This window comes from Mustela nigripes, chromosome 2, assembly GCF_022355385.1.
Source record: "Mustela nigripes isolate SB6536 chromosome 2, MUSNIG.SB6536, whole genome shotgun sequence".
Lineage (NCBI taxonomy): Eukaryota > Metazoa > Chordata > Mammalia > Carnivora > Mustelidae > Mustela > Mustela nigripes.
The window spans coordinates 97,658,542-97,682,269 of NC_081558.1; the positions used below are offsets into that span (position 1 = coordinate 97,658,542).

At 38.8% G+C, this 23,728-nt stretch overlaps 1 protein-coding gene across 5 annotated transcripts in view; it reads left to right on the forward strand.

Moving 5' to 3' along the window:
* Positions 1 to 14,743, forward strand: part of CD86 (CD86 molecule) — a 64,295-nt gene extending 49,552 nt beyond the window's left edge. For 4 of the 5 annotated variants that reach the window (XM_059391051.1, XM_059391052.1, XM_059391050.1 and 1 more), the window contains 4 exons: positions 179 to 481; positions 4,073 to 4,222; positions 10,652 to 10,697; positions 13,061 to 14,743. In XM_059391051.1, the coding sequence (XP_059247034.1) occupies positions 179 to 481; positions 4,073 to 4,222; positions 10,652 to 10,697; positions 13,061 to 13,154 (593 nt within the window). In that variant the 3' untranslated portion in view covers positions 13,155 to 14,743. The remainder of the gene's footprint in view (positions 1 to 178; positions 482 to 4,072; positions 4,223 to 10,651; positions 10,698 to 13,060) is intronic. The other variant, XM_059391054.1, reaches the window with a different exon arrangement.
* Positions 14,744 to 23,728: the final 8,985 nt, after the last annotated feature.

Sequence of the window (23,728 nt, forward strand, 5' to 3'; positions counted from 1 at the left end):
TAAATGTGGGGTCTGTATGTGTCTCTCTCCATGAACTGAGGCCCACACTTTAGATACCCAGAAGCTCCCAAGTGTGCCCCCAGGAAGTTCCCAGATCAGAGCCAGTTATTTGCAGTTGTCTTCTGACACATCTAAATTTAGACTGATTTCTTTTTTTGTATCTTTATTCTGCTTTCAGCTAACTTCAGTCAACCTGAAATAATGGTAACTTCTAATAGAACCGAAAATTCTGGCATCATTAATTTGACCTGCTCATCTGTAGAAGGTTACCCAGCACCTAAGGAAATGTATTTTAAGCTAAAAACTGAGAATTCGACTACTAAGTATGATACTGCCATGAAAAAATCTCAAAGCAATGTCACAGAGCTCTACAACGTTTCTATCAGCTTGTCTTTTTCAGTCCCTGAAGCAAGCAATGTGAGCATCACCTGTGTCCTGAAACTTGAGACAATGGAGCTTCACTCCCTACCTTACAATATAGGTAAAGCTGCTTCCCAAATTTTATTTCTTTCATCAGGTATTATACCCAAATGGTTGATGCAGATCATTCAACGTGTCCTGCTTGCCAGGAAGCCTCCAACAGGGCCATTTTGTGGTACTATTAGGAAGGAACAAATTGGAGGGCTCCTCTCTTCATCTGAGTGTTGCTGTAGGGTCCCCGAGACTATGAACAGAGGCTGCACTTAAGGAAATCTGTTCTTAGCCCCGAAACTGACCCAGTCTTTTGGGCTACCTTTGGATAGAAGATTCTAAAGTTTAAGTCAGAAAATGCAAGATTCCTCCAGCTAGAATTCTTCCATACACACACACACACACACACACACACACACACACGCACCGTCATCATCACCCATCCTTCCAGCCATCCATTCGTATATATGGTACATGCTTTGAGTACAGAGTCACTCTAGATGTTGTTGGCTGTAGACATGAATCCTAAAATGTATAAGACATGCTCTCTGCCCTCAAGTACCTTCCAACAGAATGTGCACACATGAAAAACTGGATTTTTAAAAGATTGAATTAGGATCTAAAGCATATCCCACGGAAATATACAACTAAATTTAAAAACAAGAGTGACTGATAATCAGTTTTATAGACCTCTGGAGATAGGTAGGTTCCTTGAGGGCCAGAGAAGCCTTCCTAAAGGAAATGGGACCTTAAAACATTATAAAAGATAACTGGGCTTTAAAAGCATGAAGGGCCCCCTGGGTGGCTCACTGAATGAAGTGTCTGCTTTCAGCTCAGGTCATGATCTCGGGATCCTGGGATCAAGCCCCATGTCCAGCTCCCCGCCCAGCCAGAAAATCTGCTTCTCCCTCTCTTTCTGCTCCTACCCCCACTCGTGCTCTCTCTCTTCCGCTCACTCACTCTCTTTCAAATAAATAAAATCGTCTAAAAAGGTTTTAAAAAAATACATAAAAGTATGGTGAAGAGATGACAGGTATCAGACTTGTGGTTTCCTGAACAGAAAGAAGAATTCTCAGACAGCATCCTGGCTTAGAAGGTGGGAGGACTAAAATCAATGAACAGTATTTGATTTGGGTACAGGTGGTGGTGGTGGGTGTATGTATCAAGGAAAGACTAAGAAGCAGAAATTCTTGTAGCATGTTGATAGTATAGTACAGGGTCCAGTCCAGCTGGAGGAAGGGGTTGAAACTAAACAGCGTCCACTAATAGAAGCCTAACATTTTTTAAAATAATTTTTTAATTTTTTAATAAACATATACTGTATTATTAGCCCCAGGGGTACAGGTCTGTGAATCGCCAGGTTTATACACTTCACAGCACTCAGCATAGCACATACCCTCCCCAATGTCCATAGCCCCACCGCACTCCCCCAAACCCCCTCCCCCCGCCAACCCTCAGTTTGTTTTGTGAGATTAAGAGTCTCTTATGGTTTGTCTCCCTCCAATCCCATCTTGTTTCATTTATTCTTTTCCTACCCTCCAAACCCCCCACATTGCATCTCCACTTTCTTACATCAGGGAGATCATATGATAGTTGTCTCTCTCCGATTAACTTATTTCGCTAAGCATAAAGCCCTCTAGTTCAACCCATGTCCTCGCAAATGGCAAGATTTCATTTCTTTTAATGACTGCATAGTATTCCATTGTATATATATATACCACATCTTCCTTATCCATTCATCTGTTGATGGACATCTAGGTTCTTTCCATAGTTTGGCTATTGTGGACATTGTAGAAGCCTAACATTTTAAAGTCCTGGCTTTACCCTGGGAGAACATCCATGTTTGAGAACCCGCATTTGAGGAGAAGTAACTGCAAGTTTCTCTGCTGAAATAAAGGCACTCTGCACCCGCACTGCCTCTATCACTGTTTCTATTGATCCCGACCCCTCTCTTCCTATACATGTGACTTCTGCTTACCTTAGCTCCTTCTCTAATTCTGGTCCTTTGGTTTTCCCTCTCCTAAGGCATCCAGCTCACTCCTTGCTTCATCCTTGCAGCTTTCTTTCTCCTACTCTCTCATTGTTCAAACATAACTTGGTCTATAGACACATTCTTGTGGACAGCCCCTGGAGCCAGTGCCTCTCAGTAAGCTTGACCAGTGAGCCAATCTCTATTCTTGGTACTGATTTCCTTCTGCTAAGACATCTCTGCCTCTGAGAGCCCAGTAAATAGGCTACACAGAAGCCTGATTTCTTCTACTGTGGCCTCCCTTGGCTTAATAGAAGCCTCTCCCCCGTCCCCTGCCCAAAAAAAGAAAAGAAAAAAAAAAAAAGAAAAGAAAGAGAGAGAGAAAGAAAGAAAGAAAAGAAAAGAAAAGAAAAGAAAAGAAAAGAAAAGAAAAGAAGAAGCCTCTCTCTCAAGCTATGCTTGAGGCTCAGATCCTGTTTGGAGCCAGCAACAGCACCACAGATGACATGCCCTGGGACCTTCTGCCATGGTGTCCTCTGCCCTGGCTCCTACAAATGAATCCCTGCAGCTTCATCATGACTCACCTTTCTGTTGTTTCTCAAATACTGCCCAAACCTTCCCAGCTCCCACCAACTTCAGAAATATTTCAGCTCCAGCTGCCTCAGGAAGCCAGGGCTTGCCTCTCTGTATCCCTGTTCTATGGCTTGACCAGAGATAGTATAGACCCTGAAGCAAAGTTACTTTTTGGGTGTCAAAAGGTAGCAATCTCCATGTTATCAAATACAACCTGCATTTGCTGGGAATGTCAAACAGGCTCAAGTGGGATAAAACTTGGACAGACTCAAAAAGGGTTGAATATGACCTGCAATGCAGCAACTCCTTTCCTAATATCCCAGGAACCACAACTGCAGCTAAACTAATAGGTCAACTGGTATTATTTTCCTATAATTTGAGATTAACCATCAGAAGGAGTCCCACAAATGTCTTTAAAACAGACCACTCAGCTCTAAGCTTTCCCCCCCAAAGTCTGTTTTTCAACTTCCTGGAAACTTAGAAGTCCCCGTGCAAGGAAGAAAGTCCTGACCTCTCAGGAACTGATTCTAACCCTGATTCCTCAGGTCATGAAGAGATACCAAAGGTTTTCTACTAGGTGATACATTCTGAAAGCCCTGTTTCTTCCACTGTGACCTCAGTGGAAAAAACAAACAAGCAAAACTGGAGGTAGGCAGCAGTTATATTTGTTCAAAGGGGGTGTATCTGGAGCCTGATCTAGAGATGATAGTGGATAGAGAAATTATTACAAGGGAAACTTCAGGACCCCGGGCCTGGCTATACCTGGGCTGAGGAAGCAGGGTGTTGCACAGACGACTGTACATTCAAAGCTTCAGCCTGGGTACCACACCCACATGCAGAACCAAGGGCCAGGTTGGCTTTCTTCTTCTAGATCACAGTCATTGTCATCCCACCCTCTGGGAAGGGAAGACAGCTTAGTCCAGACATTTGGCCAGAAGCACTGGTCCTAAGCTGCTAAGGCCCTAAGCCTGGGGCTTCTATGGTCTCATATCTTGGATTTCAAGCTCCTCTGGCAGCAGAGCCCTGGGGACATGCTGACTTATAAATGAAGATGACAGTAATTATAAACCTTTTATAATCAATCTTCCTGGCTGATTAAAAACTTGTGGTCATTTCTAGATGCACATACGAAACCCCCCCCTGCCCGAGACCCCATCCTCTGGATTGCAGCTCTACTTGTAATGGTCTTTTTGTGTGGGATGGTGTTGGTGTTCTTTCTAACACTAAGGAAAAGGAAGAAGAAGCAGCCTGGCCCCTCTCACGAATGTGGTGAGTCAGTGCTTGTCCCCTCTGCAGACTGCCATTTTGTACCTACCTCCGGTCAGCTGCCTTCTAGAGCTCATTGGCTGAGCTCAGATTAGCAAAAAGTCAGCAAGTGGTTGGAGGAAAAGGTTTTCCCTCAGGGTTTGGAGCCCGTATAGATGGGACTCAACATTGTTCTGGATTTCTGGGAAAGGTAGTATTTCTAAGCTAAGGTCTACAAATGTACTTTTGGTTTCCAGACAAAACTGATTATTCCTTGCTTTAGCTACCTCATTTCATGAAGTTACTAAATTCAATGAAGTAAAATCGTGAAAACATTTCTAAATGTCAATGGCTAAGGACCTGGCAGTGTTCAAGCAGGGAAGCTTGGGGAGGCAGGGGAGGGGGAGGATTAGATGAACAAAGACTTCCTTTCTCATTTCTAAAATCTGGGTTTCTGAGAAAAAAAGAGTGGGATGAATTGTTCCCCACTGACATTTTAAAAATAATAATTAACTTTTATTGATTACCAAATATTACATACCCATTACCAAATATGCTGAAAAAAAAAAAATCTACAGTTTCACTAGTAAGAAAGAAATGGTTATACAGACAACATTTTGATGTATATCCTCCAGGTTTTTCTGGAATCTATGTTATTTTCCATAAGTGGAGTTATATTATAAGGACTATTTTTCACAGTTTAGATACTATCACATATACTGTTTTCTAAGTTATTTGTACTAAGCATAGTAAGAAAATTGTCAGTGCCATCAATTATCATTCTATAGCATCATTTTAAATGGCTGTGAGATATTCCATTTTGTGGATACACCTCAGTTTATTTAACCAACTCCACATTGTAGGACACTTGGGTTGTTCCCATAGTTTTGCTATTGTAAATAGCATTGCCCTGAGCAGCCTCCTCACTGACTCTCATAAAAGTGGTACTGTGCTCAATGGGGGACAAGAGGGTCCCTGACTTTATAATAATTTTATGCCTCTTTGTGGTTTGGGCTGGTCTGGGCAAAGTCGCAAGGTAAGGTAACTCCTGTAGTAGAAGTTTGGTTGGTGCTAATAATTAAGGTGGTCATCTTACTCACTTTGGTAAAAAGCACCAGATGAGTAATGCTTCTGATCAGTGTACTGATTTTAAGATCCACTAGAAAATAGATGGACGGCATTAGCAGTCATTCATTTCATCCTGCTATATTTTAAAAACAAGAAACTGGGGTGAGATTATCCAGTTTCAAGAAATGAATACAAAGCTTCTGGTAGAGTCATATTCTAACTGCCAAAATATGGGGTGTGCTGATATAATAATAAATTTCTATGATACAAAAGTGTAAAATTCAGAGCACAGGGCCAGATGTACAGATTATGTTTACTGAAGCTTTGACTTTTTAAGGTGAGAATTTCGAGCTGTTTCTTTCAGTCTCATTGCCATTTAGAATTAGCTAACTGCACAGAAGCACCTTCAGCTTGGAAATAAGCTGTTCCCTAATCTGCTTTCACATTGGAATGATTAGCTTACAAATGAAACAGAATAAGGGATGGAGAGAGAGGCCCACAGAGGCAATCAGAAAAATTCAGGAGAGAGAGTTACAGAAGATGTGTGTGTACCCAGGAAAGAAGCTGAAAAGGGGCCCAAGAAGCTGTGTGTATGCATAGGAAATGGTCAAACTGAGTTGGGAGTGGTAAAAGGCAGACTCTAGCAAGACAGTATAGCATAAGACCTCCTCCCCCCAAGAATGTGATAAAGAATATTGCTAGGAAAGTTTGGTCAGAGAGTCTCTTATGCTAGTGAGTTTGGTCAAAGAGAAGAATCTGGATATCCCTGGAGGAGGAAGATGTACCAAGTGAGACTGCCATGTAGATATGTTTGTAAATATGAATTCTGTAATTCAGCAACGTCAGCACTTGCTTTGTGGAAACCTCTGGCATTTTCTCTATGAGGTACTGCATAATGTGCACACCAAGATATCCACCTCCTGTTCACAGACCCTAGTATCTGTTATCTCACATGGTGAGAGGGACTTTGCATATGTGCTTAGGGAACTGATTTTAAGATGATGAGATTATCCTGGATCACCCAGGTGAGTCCCATCTAATCACAGGAGTCAGAGAACCTTCCTCAGGCTGGGTTAGAGAGAAGACATGGAAGGAGGAGAGATCCAAATCTTGAGGCAGACTTAACCCACAACTGCTGGCTTCAAAGATGGAGGAAGGGGCAATGGGACAAGGAATGTGGGTGTCCTCTAGAATCTGCGACTGGCCCTCCCCTGAGAGCCAGCCAGGAAACGTGAATCTCAATCATACAACCACAAGGAACTAAATTCTGCTTTAAAACAGACATGGAAGCAGTCATGATCCATCCACAGAGACACAAGCTTACTGATAACCAGTAGGAATTTCTCTAAAAATGGAGCTTTCCCCCAGCCCAATATTAATCTGGTTCTCAGAGGAGAGAGCCCTCAAACTAACTTGACATCAAAAGTCCTTTCCAGTGTTTGTTCAGTAATTACAGTTTTTCAATGCCCTAACCATCCACATTTACTCTGGTCAGGCTGTTAAATGAATAAAAGGGAAATGCCACAGTTATTCTAGCTGGTTTCTAATCTCTCTTCTCTTTTTTGATTTGTCAAATAGGGCAAATTAGGCATGAGAAATTATAACCTTGAATTACAGTCTTTTCCCAATCAGAAGTTACCCTATCAGCTTACCCATCAGGGAGAGAGACTAAAATAGATCCTCCTGAGATTTTACTTCCTCATTTGGGTCTTGTGTGACTGAAATCTGTATGTAATAGAGCCCTAGCAACAAACAGTTTTTACAGTTTGCTGCCCTCCACCAAACCTGGAAGAGTCTCAGCTCTTTCAGGAATGGTTTCTTAAAGGGCAAGTGTTTTTTTCTGAAATAAGTAATTTTAACCACGCAAGTGTTTTTTTCTGAAATAAGTAATTTTAACCACTATTTAGACAGAGACTTTAACAGGACTTAAAAACTGGAAGTCGATTATATCATCATATCTGGCCTTCAAAATGTTAAATTTGTAATCAAATCCGCAAATTTAGAATGTACCTTTTTTTTTTTTAAAGATTTTATTTATTATTTATTTATTTATTTATTTATTTGACAGAGATCACAAGTAGGCAGAGAGGCAGGCAGAGAGAGAAGGGGAAGCAGGCTCCCCACCAAGCAGAGAGCCCCATGCAGAGCTCAATCCCAGGACCCTGGGTTCATGACCTGAGGCAAAGGCAGAGGCTTTAACCCACTGAGCCACCTAGGGCCCCCAGAGGAGTAGATATTAAGATATCAGTTCAGTCCAGGGACACCTGGGTGTCTGAGTTGGTTAAACATCTGCTTTCGGCTTAAGTCATTATCTCAGGGTCCTGGGATCAAGCCCCAAGTCCTGAGTCTGGCTCTTAGGCTCCCTGCTCTGCCAGAGTTGCTTCTTCCTCTCCCTCCGCCCCTTCCCCCTGCTTCTGCTCTCTTTCTTTTTCTGTCAAATAAATAAATGAAATCTCTTTAGAAAATGATATCAATTCAGCCCAACCTGATCTATGGATTCAATGAGATACCAATCAGAACCCTGGCAGACTCTTCAGTGTAAATTAAAAAGCTAATTCTAAAAGTTATATGGAAATGCAAAAGACATAAAATTGCCAAATAATTCTGAAAAACAAGAACAGACACAGACAACTTATACCACTAACTTCAAGATTTATTAAATACCCACCACCAGGCTCAACCAACCCGCCCCCCCACTCCCCAAAACCCTCAGATTGCATGGAGCCCTGGGTGTGGTGCATAAACAATGAATTTTGGAACACTGAAAAGAAATTTAAAAAGTAAATAAAAATTTAAAAAGAAAAGATTTATTAAATAGCTACATAACCGAGACAGTGTGATATTGGTGAAAGCACAGACATACCAACCAAGGGAACTAGATGGAAAATCAAAAGGAAACTCACATGGTGAGCTGATATGGACAAAGGAGCCAAGGTAATTAATTCCATGGAGAAAAGGCTAGTCTTTTCAACAATGGTTTTGGGACAATTAGATATGCACTTGAAAAATATGAACCTCAACTCACAAAAAACAACTTGAAGTGGATGTCAGACCTAAAATTAAAAGACTTAAAAAAAATTTGGAGAAAATCTTTGTGATCTTAGGTTGGGCAGATCTTAGGACACAATAAACATAAAGCATAGCATAAAAAGTAAAAATTGATAAACTGAACCTCATTTAAATTGAAAACATCTGCCCTTTGACTTTGTTATGAAAATTAAAAGTCAAGCCAGCCACAAACTAGGAGAAAATGTTTGCAAAATATATATCTCAATAGGACTTATATCCATAAGATGTAATTATATATTACTACCCAGTAAACAAGACAATCCATTTAACAAAAGGCTGGGAGCAAAAGACTCGAACACATACTTCATAGAGTAAAATATACAAATGGCCAATAAGCACAGTCACACAGTGACAACATCATTAGTCATTAGGGAAATACAAGTTAAAGCTATAATGACAGACCACTACACTCCCACTAACATGACTAAAATTAAAAGGACTGGTAAATATCAAGTGCTGGAGAGGATGTGACACAATTGAAACTCTCACACACCGCTATACAACCCAGCAATCTCAGATATTTGCTCATGAGAAATAAAAATATATGTCCTCACAAAGACACACACCAATGTTCATAGCAGCTTTCTTCATAATATTGAAAGCCTGGCATTCTAAATTTTCATCCGTGGGGAAAGGATAAACAAACGGTAGTATATTCATATAAGGAAATTCTGCCGAGCCCTAGAGAGACTACTAGTAACATGCAACAAGATAATGAATTTCAAAAGCAGTATGCTACCTCCATACTGTCTTCAAGAGTGGCTGTACTAGCTTGCATTCCCACCAACGGTGTTAAGCGGGTTCCCCTTTCTCTACATCCTCGTCAACATCTGTTGTTTCCTATATTGTTAATTTTAGCCATTCTGCCCTGTGGGAGGTGCTATCTCATTGTGGTTTTGATTTGTATTTCCCTGATGATGAGTGATATTGGGTACTTTTTCAGGTGTCTGTTGGTCATTTGTATGTCTTCTGCCCATTTCTTGACTGGATTATTTGTCTTTTGGGTGTTGAGTTTGTAAAGCTCTTTATCAATCTTGGATTCTAGCCCTTTGGATTTAGCTTAGAAGAGGACAACCAATCAAAGTGATTTTTTTGGTAAACATTAAGTCAAGAATTACATTGTGATATCAAATACCAAACATAAAGTTAATAACTGCATTTCCCTGAAGAATATAACAGGAAATGGTGCGTTTTCTGAGCATTTTGTCTAAATTTTTAATATAGTTATTTCTTGTTTTGTGTTACCAATAGGTTTTAAACTTGTATAAATCAGATAATATTTAGAATTTTCTAAGACACTTCACTTAAGTATCTCTATGGTGAAAAAAAAAAAGCAGCATACTAGGAGAAAGACACCAGGACCAGGCACAAAAAGACAACACGACCGTACATATGTGATCATTTAGAATTATAAAATTCTAAAAAATGCAAAATGACTGTGACATTAACCAGATCAGTAGTTATCAGGGGGTGGGATCAGGAAAGATACTGACTGAAAGGGGGCAGGAGAGAACTTTTGGGGCTTATAGAAATATTCTATATCTTGGTGATGGTGGTAGTTACATGAGGGTATACATTTGCTAAACTCACCAAAATCTATACAGGAAATTATTGTGTATTAATTATACCTCAATAAAGCTGATTATTTTTAAGCACACACATGTGCACACAACTGAAAACTGCCAATGGTAGTAAGTGTTCAAAACCATCAAGAGTGTTGTTTCCTTCCCTAAAGTCCTGCATGGACACCCAGGTTAACAACCCTTGCTGCAAGGCTCTGAGTTGGACAAAACCATCATCACAACAGTCAACCAAAAGAATTTAAACCCCAAGCTGCTTCAGTAGTAAGCCCATAGCAATAGCAACTCAGGCTTTGGCAAGTCTAGCTAGTTAGAGATTTCTCACTTGGGCCCATCCATGCCACCCCGTGTTATACTGGTAGTGCCAGCTGACTCACCCATTTAGGCATCAGCATTTCCAAGATTTACTTTTCTTCCTCCTTACTTTCAGAAAAGGACTGAAAACTTTTCCAATCACTAAATGATAGCTAAAACTAAGTGTGTTACCCCTCCCAGCAGTATTTTTATTTTAGTAAAGAATAGAGCTGTAAGTGAAAAACCCATTTCCACAGTGAATAAAGGAAGGCATTTGCTTTTTGGATGCAAAAAACCTCAGTTGCATCAGATAGCATCTGTTTCACATATAAGGACACAATGATTTCTCTATGAGTCCTAGGATTTTGAATTCTCTTCAAACTTCCCCTCTTTTACTATCTATAGGCAGTACATTTTCTGAAGTTGTTTTGGTCTCTTTCAGAAACCAACAAAATGGGGAGAAAAGAGAGCGAACAGACCAAGGAAAGGTGAGTCCTGACCTTACAACACTGCTGAAATAGGTACCATCTCCAGAGGATCTTTAACTTGACCATTAGTTAAGTCTGAGGCATGCTGACACCTCAGCAAACATGAACTAATGGAGAAGGAAAGGAAAGCTAGGATCTGGAAGGAAATGTTCTAGCTATAAATGGATGTCAGGATGTGCAATACACAAGGCTCAAGTGGCACGGCAAGCTGAGTCAAGGAAAATTAAAAATTTAATACCAAATGGGTCTGTGTTGTGTGCATGAGCTGTGTATTATTCACCATGGTAACCCCAGTACCTATCCTGGTGCCTGGACTCATGGGAATCCTACCTGTGTGGAATGAACAAGTAAATAAGTAAGGAGTGATAACGTGTTCCCTTTAGCTTCAGTGTCTTTGCATCTGCTGCGTCCTCTGCTTAGAATGTTCTTTGGCCACTTCTTTACCTTGTTCTTCAGATCTTGGTTCAAACTGCACATCTAAAAAAAAAAACAAAACAACAACAACCCTTTTTTAAACTAGAATATGTTAGCCTGTCATTGTGTCATATGGATTCCTCTGCTTTTTCTCCATAACACGAGGTAATACTTACATTTTTGCATAATTACAGTTACATAAGAGTTTATCCGTTAAACTCTATGAACTATACCAAACTTTATAGAGAGTAGAGATCATATCAGTTAAGCTTATGGTTGTGCTGCCAGCACCTAGAAACAGTGCCTGGCACATAGTAGGAGCTTAATAAATTTTCTTCTACTGTGAAATTATAACAGCAGATATTTTTTAATCCATAGAAAGTAGTCTTTTTATAATACTAACAATTTTCTGTAGGTTTAATTTCATGGCATCTCCTGGTTTACAGATAACAGGACTTATTCAGAAAATTTGCACTGTAGTGGTTTGATAAATATATAACATGTTGAAAAGAGTTTCATGGAAACAAGTGCTATTCATCAAGGTTTAGCTTCTCTTACATTTGCTTTCAGCTAAGCAATAGTATAAGTTGTTTGATTTTTATTTATTTTTCATTTATTTACTTACTTTGTAGATTCTTTACCTAACCAAATCCAAATAAGCAATACTAAATATGGCACAGGGGAAATATGTAATCCTTTTCTTTATATTCTCTTTTGTCCACTACTAGGGGCTCTAGAAGACAAAATGTGATGAGGTGCTTTTCTTTAAGAGTTCAAGTTTTAGTTGTTGGGGTTTTTAAAAAAATATTTTATTTATTTATTTGACACACACAGAAAGAGATCATAAGTAGGCAGAGAGGCTGGCAGAGAGAGAGGAAGGGAAGCAGGCTCCCTGCTGAGCAGAGAGCCTGACGCGGGGCTCAATCCTAGAACCCTGAGATCATGACCTGAGCCGAAGGCAGAGGCTTAACCCATTGAGCCACCCAGGCACCCCAAGTTTTAGTTGTTTTTAAATTCAATTTATTCAGACTAAAAACAAAAAAATTCATCCATTCTCCCACCTGTCACCCCCCACTTCTGGCAACCACCAATCTCCTCTGCGTGTCTATGAAGTGGGTTTTTATTATTTATTTTTAGATTCCACATATAAGAGAGATCACACTGTGTTTGTCTCTCTGTGTCTGACTTATTTCCCTTATCATAATGTTTTCAAAGTCCATCCGTGATGTCACAAATGGTGAAATCTCATTCATTTTTATGGCTGAATCATATTCCATTATATGTATATGCCACAATTTTTTAATCCATTCATCTCTCAATGGACACTTAGGCTGTTTCCATACCTTGGCTATTGTAATAAATATTTGTTAAAAGAATGAATGTATACATGAAGGAATACATAAGAATTCCTGGCAATCAGTCCTTTCACAACATGATGAAATCAGCAAGCACCTCCATCTTCCCTGAGGAGCAGGGCTCTCAAGAATATCAGGGCTCTGGCCACACAGCCATAGGGTCAGGCAAACCGAAGTCAAGAGCTTGGTCACAAAGATACAGTCACAACCCCAGGGTTAACAGCCCAGAGTGCCCAGCGCCTACCTGAACACGCACGCTGCTAAGTCTAGGAATCCTGGATGGTGAGTGCAGGTGCTGAGATCTTGCCTGTCCTCCTAGACTCAGTTCAGATATGGTCCAGAAGAACCTGCAGGGAGAAGCCAGCAAGTAATCAACATACGGCAGGGGCAGATCCAGACGAAAAATAATTAATAAATAAAGGGTAGTTAATTGAAAGAAGCATGAACAGCACATCTCTACCTCTCCAACAGTTTGTTTCTCCTGGTTGCTATTTCAATGGCTCCTGTATTCTGCCCTCTCACTGAAATCTAGAAAAAGGAAGTGGCTCTATTATGAAATCTCACCCAATTCCTTTTCTATTATTGTTTTTCCAGAATACAATACCATGTACCTGAAAGATCTGATGAGGCCCAGTGTGTTAACATTTCGAAGACAACCTCAGGCGACCAAAGTACTACACATTTTTAATTAAAGTCTGATCATCCGTTGTTTATATGCCTTCACTTTCAAATTTTGGCTTGCCTTTTTTCTTGTCCATTACTATTATTATTACCATTAAAAATAGCTAGGGCTCCAGGACTCTCTCTAAGGGAGAGAGACTCCCTATAATGCCAGTTCTGTTCCCTATGCCAGGAGCAAGATTTTCATTTCAGAGCACACTTGTGGCCCAACCTCACCTGACTGGCTCCTGGCTCAGGACAAATGTTTAAGACTAACACCTCCTATTTCAGATTCAGCCTTCTTTTCTTAATTTTATAAATTGTGCTTTATGTAGAACTCTCAATTACTAGAATAATGGCTTTTAAAAAATGCTTAATTCTAAAACAGCACCTCATTCCATCTTGTATATTTGTGAGTGACTACCTCTTCAGTCTGGGTGGGAGTTATGTATGTTATGGCTTTACAGTGTTGCTAGTAATATTTTGAAACATAAAGAGGTGTGTACCTTAATCATGTGTACTTTAATTACTGTGCCTTGGGAAAAGGCTACCCAGCGCTCTGTGAGGATCAGTAGGAAAACGGTGTTTTAGTGGGCTGATAACAATGAGCAGACCAATTCAAAATTTGGAAAATTAGGAACGATGGAGATAGAGCCTGCTCTGAATCCTGGAGCCACTTCGATCTGGGCTGCTGCTAATCTGAGGAGGATCCAGCTGCCCAGCAAGCTACTGGTAAGTGTTAGCAGAGAGCTAAAGCAGGAAAGCATCATGCACTGTGAACCCAACTTCTCCTCTTGAAAGAAATGACTGAGATGATGGCCCAGGGCAACTGTTCAAGAGCCAATTGATAGATCACAATACTCAAAAGAGAGAAAGGAAAAAAAAAAATAAAAAAGGAAAGAAAAGGAAAGCTCTTAACCAACAGAGATGCACATGAATGTCCTATCTGTCTAGCTCCAGCAAGCAACAAGTGAACAGACTGTCCAAAAGGACTTAAGACAGACAGCACCATCCCTGGTGTTTGGTGAGAAATTTGGATAATATTCCAAACTGGCTATAGGTGGAGCCAGGGAGGAGGAGCTATCATCTTGATACAGGATAAATGGAAGGAGGTTTAGGACTCTTCCAACTCATGGCTGAGAGAGAAGGAGCTAGAGTGGAATTAGGAGGACCAAAATGCAAATCATCCAGAGGCCAACATAGTTGGCGGGTGTCCTAGGAAGGGATCAACTGGCCCACAGTAGGGCTCGCAAATTTGTGTCTGAGGACTGTCTATGTCATTCTCAACGATGGGAAAACTGGGTGGACAAGAGGACTATGTTTGCCCAGTAGAAATGAGTTGGGTAAGCCTGGCTCTAGGGCAGCATCACTAACAGATGGAGCAATCTCAGTCCAAACCCAGAAAGAACTTTGGGAGGCCCAACCCACAGAAATATTTCTTCTTATTCTACATAAAGGAACCTAGAAGATTGTAGACAGCTCTGCTAGCCATGCTTGCCTTTTAATATTACCATTTGTGTGTTGTGCCTTGCCTCTGCTTTCATTAGGCTCTAAGCATCTTGTTGGTTCCTAACGTGTTTTATACAGTGAGTTCTAAATAAATTTTTCTTAAATTGATTTAGAAGTCTCCATTTTCTGCTTTTACTTCAACAGAACTACTCAACCCTTATAGTCTGACATTACCTCCTCTGTCTTCCTAATGTACTTCCTCCCTCTTAACTTCTCCAGGGAAGCCTCATTCTCTGGTCACCCTGGCAAGAGGCCTCTGGCTCATCCCAAACCCTCTCCTCTTCCCTTTCCCCTTACCTATTACGTAAGAAAGAGGGGCTTATATGATTCTAAATGTTTATCTTAGTTATGAGACATAAAAAAATCAAACAAAGGAGGTTCTTTCTGGAGATAACTGGGAAATTTGGAGTTAAGAAAGCAATACTTCCTTTTCAGTTTGTAACTTTTTAAATTCTATAATTTTAAATGATGTTCTCATATGTGCATTAAACAAAAGCTTAATGTAAAATATTCCTTAAAATACTTTGATTATAAAATGAATGCACATAACTATACTGTATATTTCTAAAGTTGCCAAAAAAGTAAATCTCAAAAGTTCTCATCATAAGAAAAAAAAAGTTTGTACCTATGTGTGGTGATGGATGTTATCTAAACTTACTGTGTCAATCATTTCACAATATACACATATATCAAATTATTATGTTGTACACTTAAAATTAATACAATGTTATGTCTATTATACCTGAACTAAAAGTAAATACATTTATATATATATATATGCACTTAGCATATATATATATATTTATATATATATATATGCACTTAGCATATAGCATGCACTTAACATATATTGCTACATGTAGCGCATATATCTGGCATGTGAGAAGACCCAGGAAAATTCTAGAAAAAAGAAAACTCCAGGCTCTGTGAGGGCACCAAGGTATCTAATTTCTTTACCAATGAATCCTGGGCACCTAAGAGTACTTCAAAGCTATTTGTTCAAAGACTGAATGAAACAGAATGTGCTTCTGGCGAAAACATCCCTCCTTTGTATGTTAAATTCTCTAGATTTTCTATGTTCCAAATCTGGGGAAAGAAAAGCCAAGAAAGGTTATCAAAGTTAACATTTCTATTACTCACCTTGTATCAGGGACTCTTCTAAACTGTTAAACTCATTATCCCATTTATTGCTCACAATGACCCTGTAATGCAGGTATGGAGATAGTATGATCATTTCGCTGATGAGGAAACCTAGATACGGACAAGTCAAAGTGATTAACCCAAGGTCACTAACTTAGTAAGTGACAGAGCTGGGGAAAGGTTTGCAAAAGCCTCACTCTTTCTACCCATTTGTTTCCCAGCCATAGAAGAGACAACACTTTGGCTGGTTGAAGATTAAGTGCCTACACCACATCCTGCACTGCAGTCCCCACCACCAGCCCTCTGAGGTGGTGCCTCCAGAGAATGCATCACTGAGTTTTCCAGAAGCTGTGGGTGATAAAGCACATGATATGGTCAACAGAAATGAGTTTTTGGCACATGATGTAATGAGCACTGGATATTGCATAAGACTGATGAATCACTGACCTCTACCTCTGAAACTAATAATACATTATACGTTAATTAGTTGAATTTAAATTTTAAAAAGAACACAGTAAAATTTGTGTAGATGGGGAAATTTTAATCATATATCTCCCACTCTCCCCAAAGGGTTGAGAAACTAAATGGACTTTAAGACAATAAATTTAAGAAGACACTATTTGCCATGCTGAAAGTTTAGATGTGAAAGGTTTTTATATTCATCATTAGAGAAGAACTGGCAAACCAAAATAAATAAATAAATAAAGGAGTTTATCCTGGGGGAAAGGGACTACAACTGCTGCCTCCAACTCCTCCCCCTCCACCCCTACACTTACTCTTTTGCAATCCACCCTCCTCCCTCTGACATTCTGAAGTCAGTTTCATCCACTCACTGTTCTCACATTTGTTAACCTGGGCTAGAAAGCAGAGTCATCTCTGACTACTCCCCTCCAACCACTCCCCCAGGACCCACTGCCACCCCACTTCCCTGCCACATTTGGTTATCACAAGACCAAGCAAATATTCCTCTCTGACTTCAGCAACTACTGTTTCTTTTATCATGTGGGTCCTTATTTCCTCATTATAAGAGTATAAGAGCATGGCTATCGATGAAATCGATCCAATCATCAAAAGGAACAAGCAGGTAAATGTGAAGAAAAAAAGGTCACCTCACATTCCTTTTCCCAAGCCACAGAGAGGCAACTATGATCTCCAGGTTCTTATGTATCTTTCCATAGACACACTATGCCTCTGTGTGTGTGTGTGTACATATACATACATAAAAATAGTGAACATACATATATACCTATACATAGATAAACGTGTGTGTGCATGTGCATGTGTACACATTTTCTTCCTTATTCAGGTAGATTTGGTTTTATTCTACACCTAACTAAACAGCCTAAACATAAGACTTCTGCTAAGACAAGAGAGAAACCAGCCTTCAATATAATCCTTCATATTAAAAACATTATTGTATCAGTTTTTAGTCTCACCCATATACCAGCATTATTGTGCATCTTATAATAAAAATAAAATTCGTTGGCTTTCACCATGTCTGCCTGTTCACTCCATAAGAAAAAATACTTACAGATGTGGAGTCTTGCACTATTCTTAGGCACATTTTTTTAAAGAGAGAACATGTGCAAGCAGTGGGGGGAGGGCCCGGGAGAAGGGGCAGAGGGAGAGAGCAAATCTCAAGCTGGCTCCAAACTCAGCACAGGAGCCCAACACGGGGCTCAATTTCACAACCCTGAGATCATGACCCAATCGGAAACTGAGAGTCGGATGCTTAACCAGCTAAGCCACCTGGCCATCCCTTTAGACACAAATTTTTAAGCCTCTCCAATTTGAACAAATTATACCCTAGTTCTCGTCAACAACAGTCACCCTGAACTGGATCTCTCATTTCCTGTGTATCATTTTTTTGGTCTTTCTTTATTTCCTCCCTCACTTTGCTGGCACAATATGCCAGTAACTTTGTGAAGAAGAACATATGGGAAATTAATTTAATGAGAAATCTGAAAATGTCTTTATCCTACTTTCCCACTTAATTAATCATTTGTCTTAACATGGAATTTTTGATTGGAAATTATTTCCAGTTTCTAGTTTCTAGAGTTGTTCTTGAGAAAGCTATAGAAATTCTGACTCCTTATCTTCTTATGTGGGAGCTTTTAAGATCTTCTCTCTATGTTCAGTGTTCTTAAATTTTGTAATGATATGCCTATTCATCTACTGTGATTTACACTGAAGTGGCCTTTGTATCTGAAAATGTATGTCCTTCACTCTAGAGAATTTTTCCTGAATTATTTTGCTGATTAATTTTTCTCCTGTATTTCACTGGTCTCTCATTCTAAGACATGGGTTCCAATATCAGATCTCCTAGACTGATCCTCCTGTTTTCTTATCTTTCTCCCCTCTTTTCCATCTTTCTGTCTTTTGTTCTATTTCTTAAAGATTTCCTCAAGCTTATCTTCCAAACCTTCTGTTGTATTCTGCTATCATATTTTAATTTTCAAGAGCTCGTTTTTGTTCTCTGAATATTTCTGCAAAGAGTCTGTTAATTGTTGCATATCATCTTTTGACTCTCTGAAGATGTTAATGATAGGTGGTTTAAGTCTATTTCTCCTACCTTATCTCTGTGTCCTCCAAGTTGTTTCTTGTGGTTTGTTTCCTTTGGTCTCTATCATCCATGTTGGAAGATTCCTCTGATGCCTGATGATGCTTGGGTGTCTGTTCATGATTAAGAGTAAGGAATTAAAAATTTGTTTGGAGGATCTAAGTCTGTGGATGAACTTGTTAACTTTAGCATTAGAGTAAAGGGACCTAGGTGAGCCTTGGCTGGAAAACCATATTTAAATCTTTCCTCTTCTGCTGGTAGTTTTCCAATATTTTGCCTGGAAGGTAGGAGTTTGGCTGTCAGCACTTTGGGAGCGGAATGAAAGAAAAGAGATGTGTGTGTGTGTGTGTGTGTGTGTGCGCGCGCGCGCGCGCACATGTGCTGGTGGTGGGGTTTCTGCAGGCTTTATTCAGTATGAATAAATGTACTTAATCTATATGCTTTCAGTATTGCAACTTCATCCTCAAATGAGTGAGATATTTCCCAGTTGAAACACTTTCTGCTTTACCCTTTCCAGAGAATGAGACTCTAGTCTTCCTCCAGGGTGGGAGAGGGCAGTTACCCAGTGGTGTGGAGTGAGAAAGGAGAGCTTAGCTCTAACTTACTATCAAACAAATTTTACCCAGTCTTCCTTATTTTGGCCCTTATCTTTCCACCCAAACTTCACCCTCAATTTGTCTCAATCCTGCCAGTTCCTGAGGCTTTTGATGATACTGGAGTGTAAACTGGATTGTTTTTTGGGTTTCTGTACTGAGAGATAAGACTTGGCTGTCTGGCCTTATTAAGTTAGTTATAACTCATCCATCTATTTTTCAGATTCCAAACTGTCATCTCCTTTCCTCTTCTTGTACTGCTAAATTTTTCCACTTAAATTAAAAAAATAATTTTTCTTTAATTTTAGTGGAATTTCAGAAGTAATGGAATTAGATGTGTGTATTTAATCTCCATTGTACCTGGAACTCCACTATTCTAGGACTCTACCATTGAGTGCTTTCAGTCTAATATCCAAGTCATCAACAATGTGTCTTGAAACTAACTCAACTCTTTACCAATTTTATTTTTCCCCTCTTCTCATCATATTGGAAAACCATGATACTGCCAGATTTAGCTACTAATAATTTCTGAAATACACCCTGTATTATCCAGGCTGCTTCCATTTATGCTATTCTATCTCTCTGGAATATTTCTCCCCATCTTCCTCTGTTTATTGGACTCTTATTCATCATTAAAGCCTGGCTCAAATATCACTGCCTCTGCTGGGCCGTATACCTAACGACTACACATATCCTTGGATCACAGAATACCCCTTCCAGGCAATAATTCATTCCTATACTAAAACGTTCCTTCCTTACCAAGCTCCATGATTCTGGTCATTGGCCAATACATGAAGAAACTGCAAGTTTCCCAGGAGGAATTCAGGCCACCAAATAAGCAAGTGTTATTTTGTTACACACACCTTTAGTCTTAAACCACTCAGTCCGAGTAGTTTCATGCTCTACATGCCAACTTCTCCCACTCATCCTAGATTTGGCTTTTGACCACCCGATTGCCTCCTGTCCTTGTCATACCACTTAGACCTGACAATCATTTCCTTCTCCCACGTTAAAATCTTCGTTTCCTCACTTTAAGTATGGCTTGGATTCACTCCCCAAAAAAGCTGCCGCTGGCCACCCAGGATAATCATCCCTTGACCCATCTCAGCCTTCTGAGCCCATTATTTCAAAGCAGTCACACCAGACCAGATCTTCCCAGCCAACCGGAAGCAGGATTATAGTCACATGGCCCTACACAGGAGGTAAAGGTGTGCCCTGTATCTACTCCTTAATTTTAGTAGACATCCTCATTAACTTAAGTAAAACCTCTCATTTCATGGAATCATATCATTTTAGAGCTTAGAAGAACTCAAATAGTTCTTGGTCCTCGTGGGAGGTGGAAACTGGATACCACAGGAATTGAGAAGCAGGGTCTAGAGAGATGTGGAAACAGAAAGCAAGACTCACTCAGAGATGGGTAGGGTGGTGGCAAGGCTAAAATGAATAGAAAAGGAAAACTTTCTGTTTACAGCAACATTTCTGAGCCTTGCTACACTTTAAGTTTGCTAGCATGTAATAAGACACTTCTAATTATGTGAGCAGTTGTTGTTGTCTGTTCCTTATACATTTCCTAAGAAAATATTTATCTGCAAACAGTGCATTAACAAGCATTAAGGATAAAAGGCACAGATAATGAATGAAATGGCAAAGAGATCAGACTCAGTAGTTTACACATCTTATAAAGCACATGAGATTTCCCACTTCTCAAAGTATTTCCTATTAACCTACACTTTTGTTATAGCAATCAGTAAATTGTCTTAAGTGAATGAGGAGAATACATTTCAGTTTTTGTAGGATCCTTCACCTATAAAGTCTAAGTCAGAATCACAGGTGGGAGGAACAATAGATGCTGTGGCTTGGGTCAAGTCTGTTTTACTAATGATGTCTTCAGAGAAAACTAAGTACCTGTGCCTTCTTCATCCTGGCACCATTTACATTGTTCCTTATTCACATATACACAAGAACAATGTAGTATTTTTATAAACAAGTGTAACATGACAAAGATTAGAGTACTTACTGCTTTTTAAATGTTTTATTGTGAAAAGAAGCCCTTTAAAAATACATGTGAAGTTATTTCAGAAAGGTGCTCTCCACCATGGCGGTAGTGCCAGTTTACTCCTACCCACTGCATGAGGCAAAGTGGCGTCTTTTCCCATGATCTGATTGTATAATACTGCTCCTGAGATTATACACTGTGTTTCCGAAGTATAGAGAGTACAAAGTAAAAAGTCACTTACTTGTCCTAACAGTCTATTAGACATGGAAAAAATATAAAAAACAATTAAACTATTAGGACTGCATCAAAATATAAACTTATGCACAGTGAAGGAAACAATCAACAAAACTAAAAGACAACCAATGGAATCAGAAGATATTTACGAAAGATGTATGTGATAAAGCATTAGTATCAAAATATAGAACTTCTAAAACTCAACACCAAAAAAAAAAAAAAAATCCAATTTAAAAATGAGCAGCAGAGGGACACCTGGGTGGCTCATTGCATTAAGTATCTGACTCTTGATTTCAGCTCAGGTCACAATCTCAGGGTCGTGAGTTCAAGCCCCATGTTGTACTCTGTACACAGGGTGGTGTCTTTAGATTTTCACTCTCCCTCTCCCTCTGTCCCTCTCTCCATCTCTCTTTCTCAAGTAAATAAATAAATAAAATCTTTTTTCAAAAATAAGCAGAAGATATGAACAGACATTTCTCCAAAGAAGACATAAGGTGACCAAGAGACACATGAAAAGATGTTCAACATCACTCATCATCAGGGAAATACAAATCAAAACTACAATGAGTGGGGCACCTGGGTGGCTCAATGGGTTAAAGCCTCTGCCTTCGGCTCAGGTCATGATCCCAGGGTTCTGGGATCGAGCCCTGCATCGGGCTCTCTGCTCAGTAGGGAGCCTTCTTCCCCCTCTCTCTCTCTGCCTGCCTCTCTGTCTACTTGTGATCTCTGTCAAATAAATAAAATCTTAAAAAAAAAAAACCCTACAATGATATATCACCCCACACCTGTCAGAATGGCTAAAATCCAAAATACAAGAAGCAAGTTGGTGAGGATGTAGAGAGAAAAGAACTCTCATGCACTGTTGGTAATAATGCAAACTGTTAACTTGTATAGTCATTGGGGAAAACGGTATGGAAGTTCCACAAAAAATTAAAAGTAGATCTACCATATGATCCAGTAATTCCACTACTGGGTATTTACATAAAAGAAATGAAAACACTAATTCAAAAAGATGAATGCTTATTTATTGCAGCATTATTTACAGTTGCCAAATAATGGAAGCAGCCCATGTCCATTGATAGATGAATAAAGAAGATGTGAGATATATATATGTATATATATATATCTGATATGTGTGTGTATATATATATATATACAATTATATAATATTCTATTATATGTAATGGAATAGTATTGAGCCATAAATAATAAATGAATGAAATCTTGTCATTTGAAATGACATGGATGGAACCAGAGAAGGTAATGTTAAATGAAATTGGCCAATCAGAGAAAGACAAATACATGAGTGCACTCATATGTGGAATTTAAAAAACAAATGAACAAAGGGAAAAAAAAGAAACAAACCAAAAAACAAACCCTTAACTAAAGAGAATGGATGGTTACCAGAGGAAAGGTAGGGAAGGGATGAAGTAGGTGAAGGAGATTAAGAGTACACTTACCTATTGCATGGGGCACTGGGTGTGGTGCATGAACAATGAATTTTGGAACACTGAAAAGAAATAAAAGAAAATAAAATGGGAAAAAAAAGAATATACTTACCTTGATAAGCATTGAATAACATATGGAAATGTTGTTACTCTATTGTACAGGTGTAACTGATTTAATACTGCATGTTAACTACACTAGAATTAAAATTTAAGGAAGGAAAAAGACCTAGATTCTTTAATAAAATGGAAATAATATAATAATATATTATTATAATTATAACTATAATATATTATAATTATATTATATTATAATAATATTATTATATATTATAATAATATAATATTATAATATATTATATATTATTATAATTATAACTATAATATATTATAATTATATTATAATAATATATTATTTAATTATTATAATTATTATATACTATAATTATTATGATATATCATTTAATATATTGATTTATTAATAATTTAATATATTAATGATAAATATATAAATATAATTAATAGTATTTAATATATAATAATAGATAATAAAATGGAAACTTTAAATATTCAGTAATACTGTTATCTTTCAAAAAAATTAATAAATACATAAATCACAGTCTTTGATATAATTACTGAGATGAAAAGATTCTCTTCTATTTCACAGATCCAGTATGGGGGTCGAGCAAAAGTAATTTCAGAAATGAGACACAAAAGACATGGAGCAGGAAGCAGAGGCTCTTTGCTTCCGGAGCACTGGCTACCAAATAATCGGTATGAACTCTTTAGGTTCATATTTGCAACTCACAGCATATACCTGAAGTTTCTTATTAGAACATGCCAGGGTAGGTTTGCCATGCTGACTGGCAACACAAACTAGTTACATGCTGTTTTCACCAGTCCACCTGCCACTTTTTAACTGCACACATCAAGTATGTGCCCTTAGGCTTCAAGCCTCACAACCTTTGTAGAACAATTGAGCTGTATCCATTTGATGGGAAAACATCAAGTCTATTCCATTAAAAAAAAAAACTAAACTAAAAAAAAACAAAAACAAACAAAAAAACCAAACCCGAACAATCCAAAACATGGTGCGTTTCTTTACTGATTTACTTTTTCCTCTAC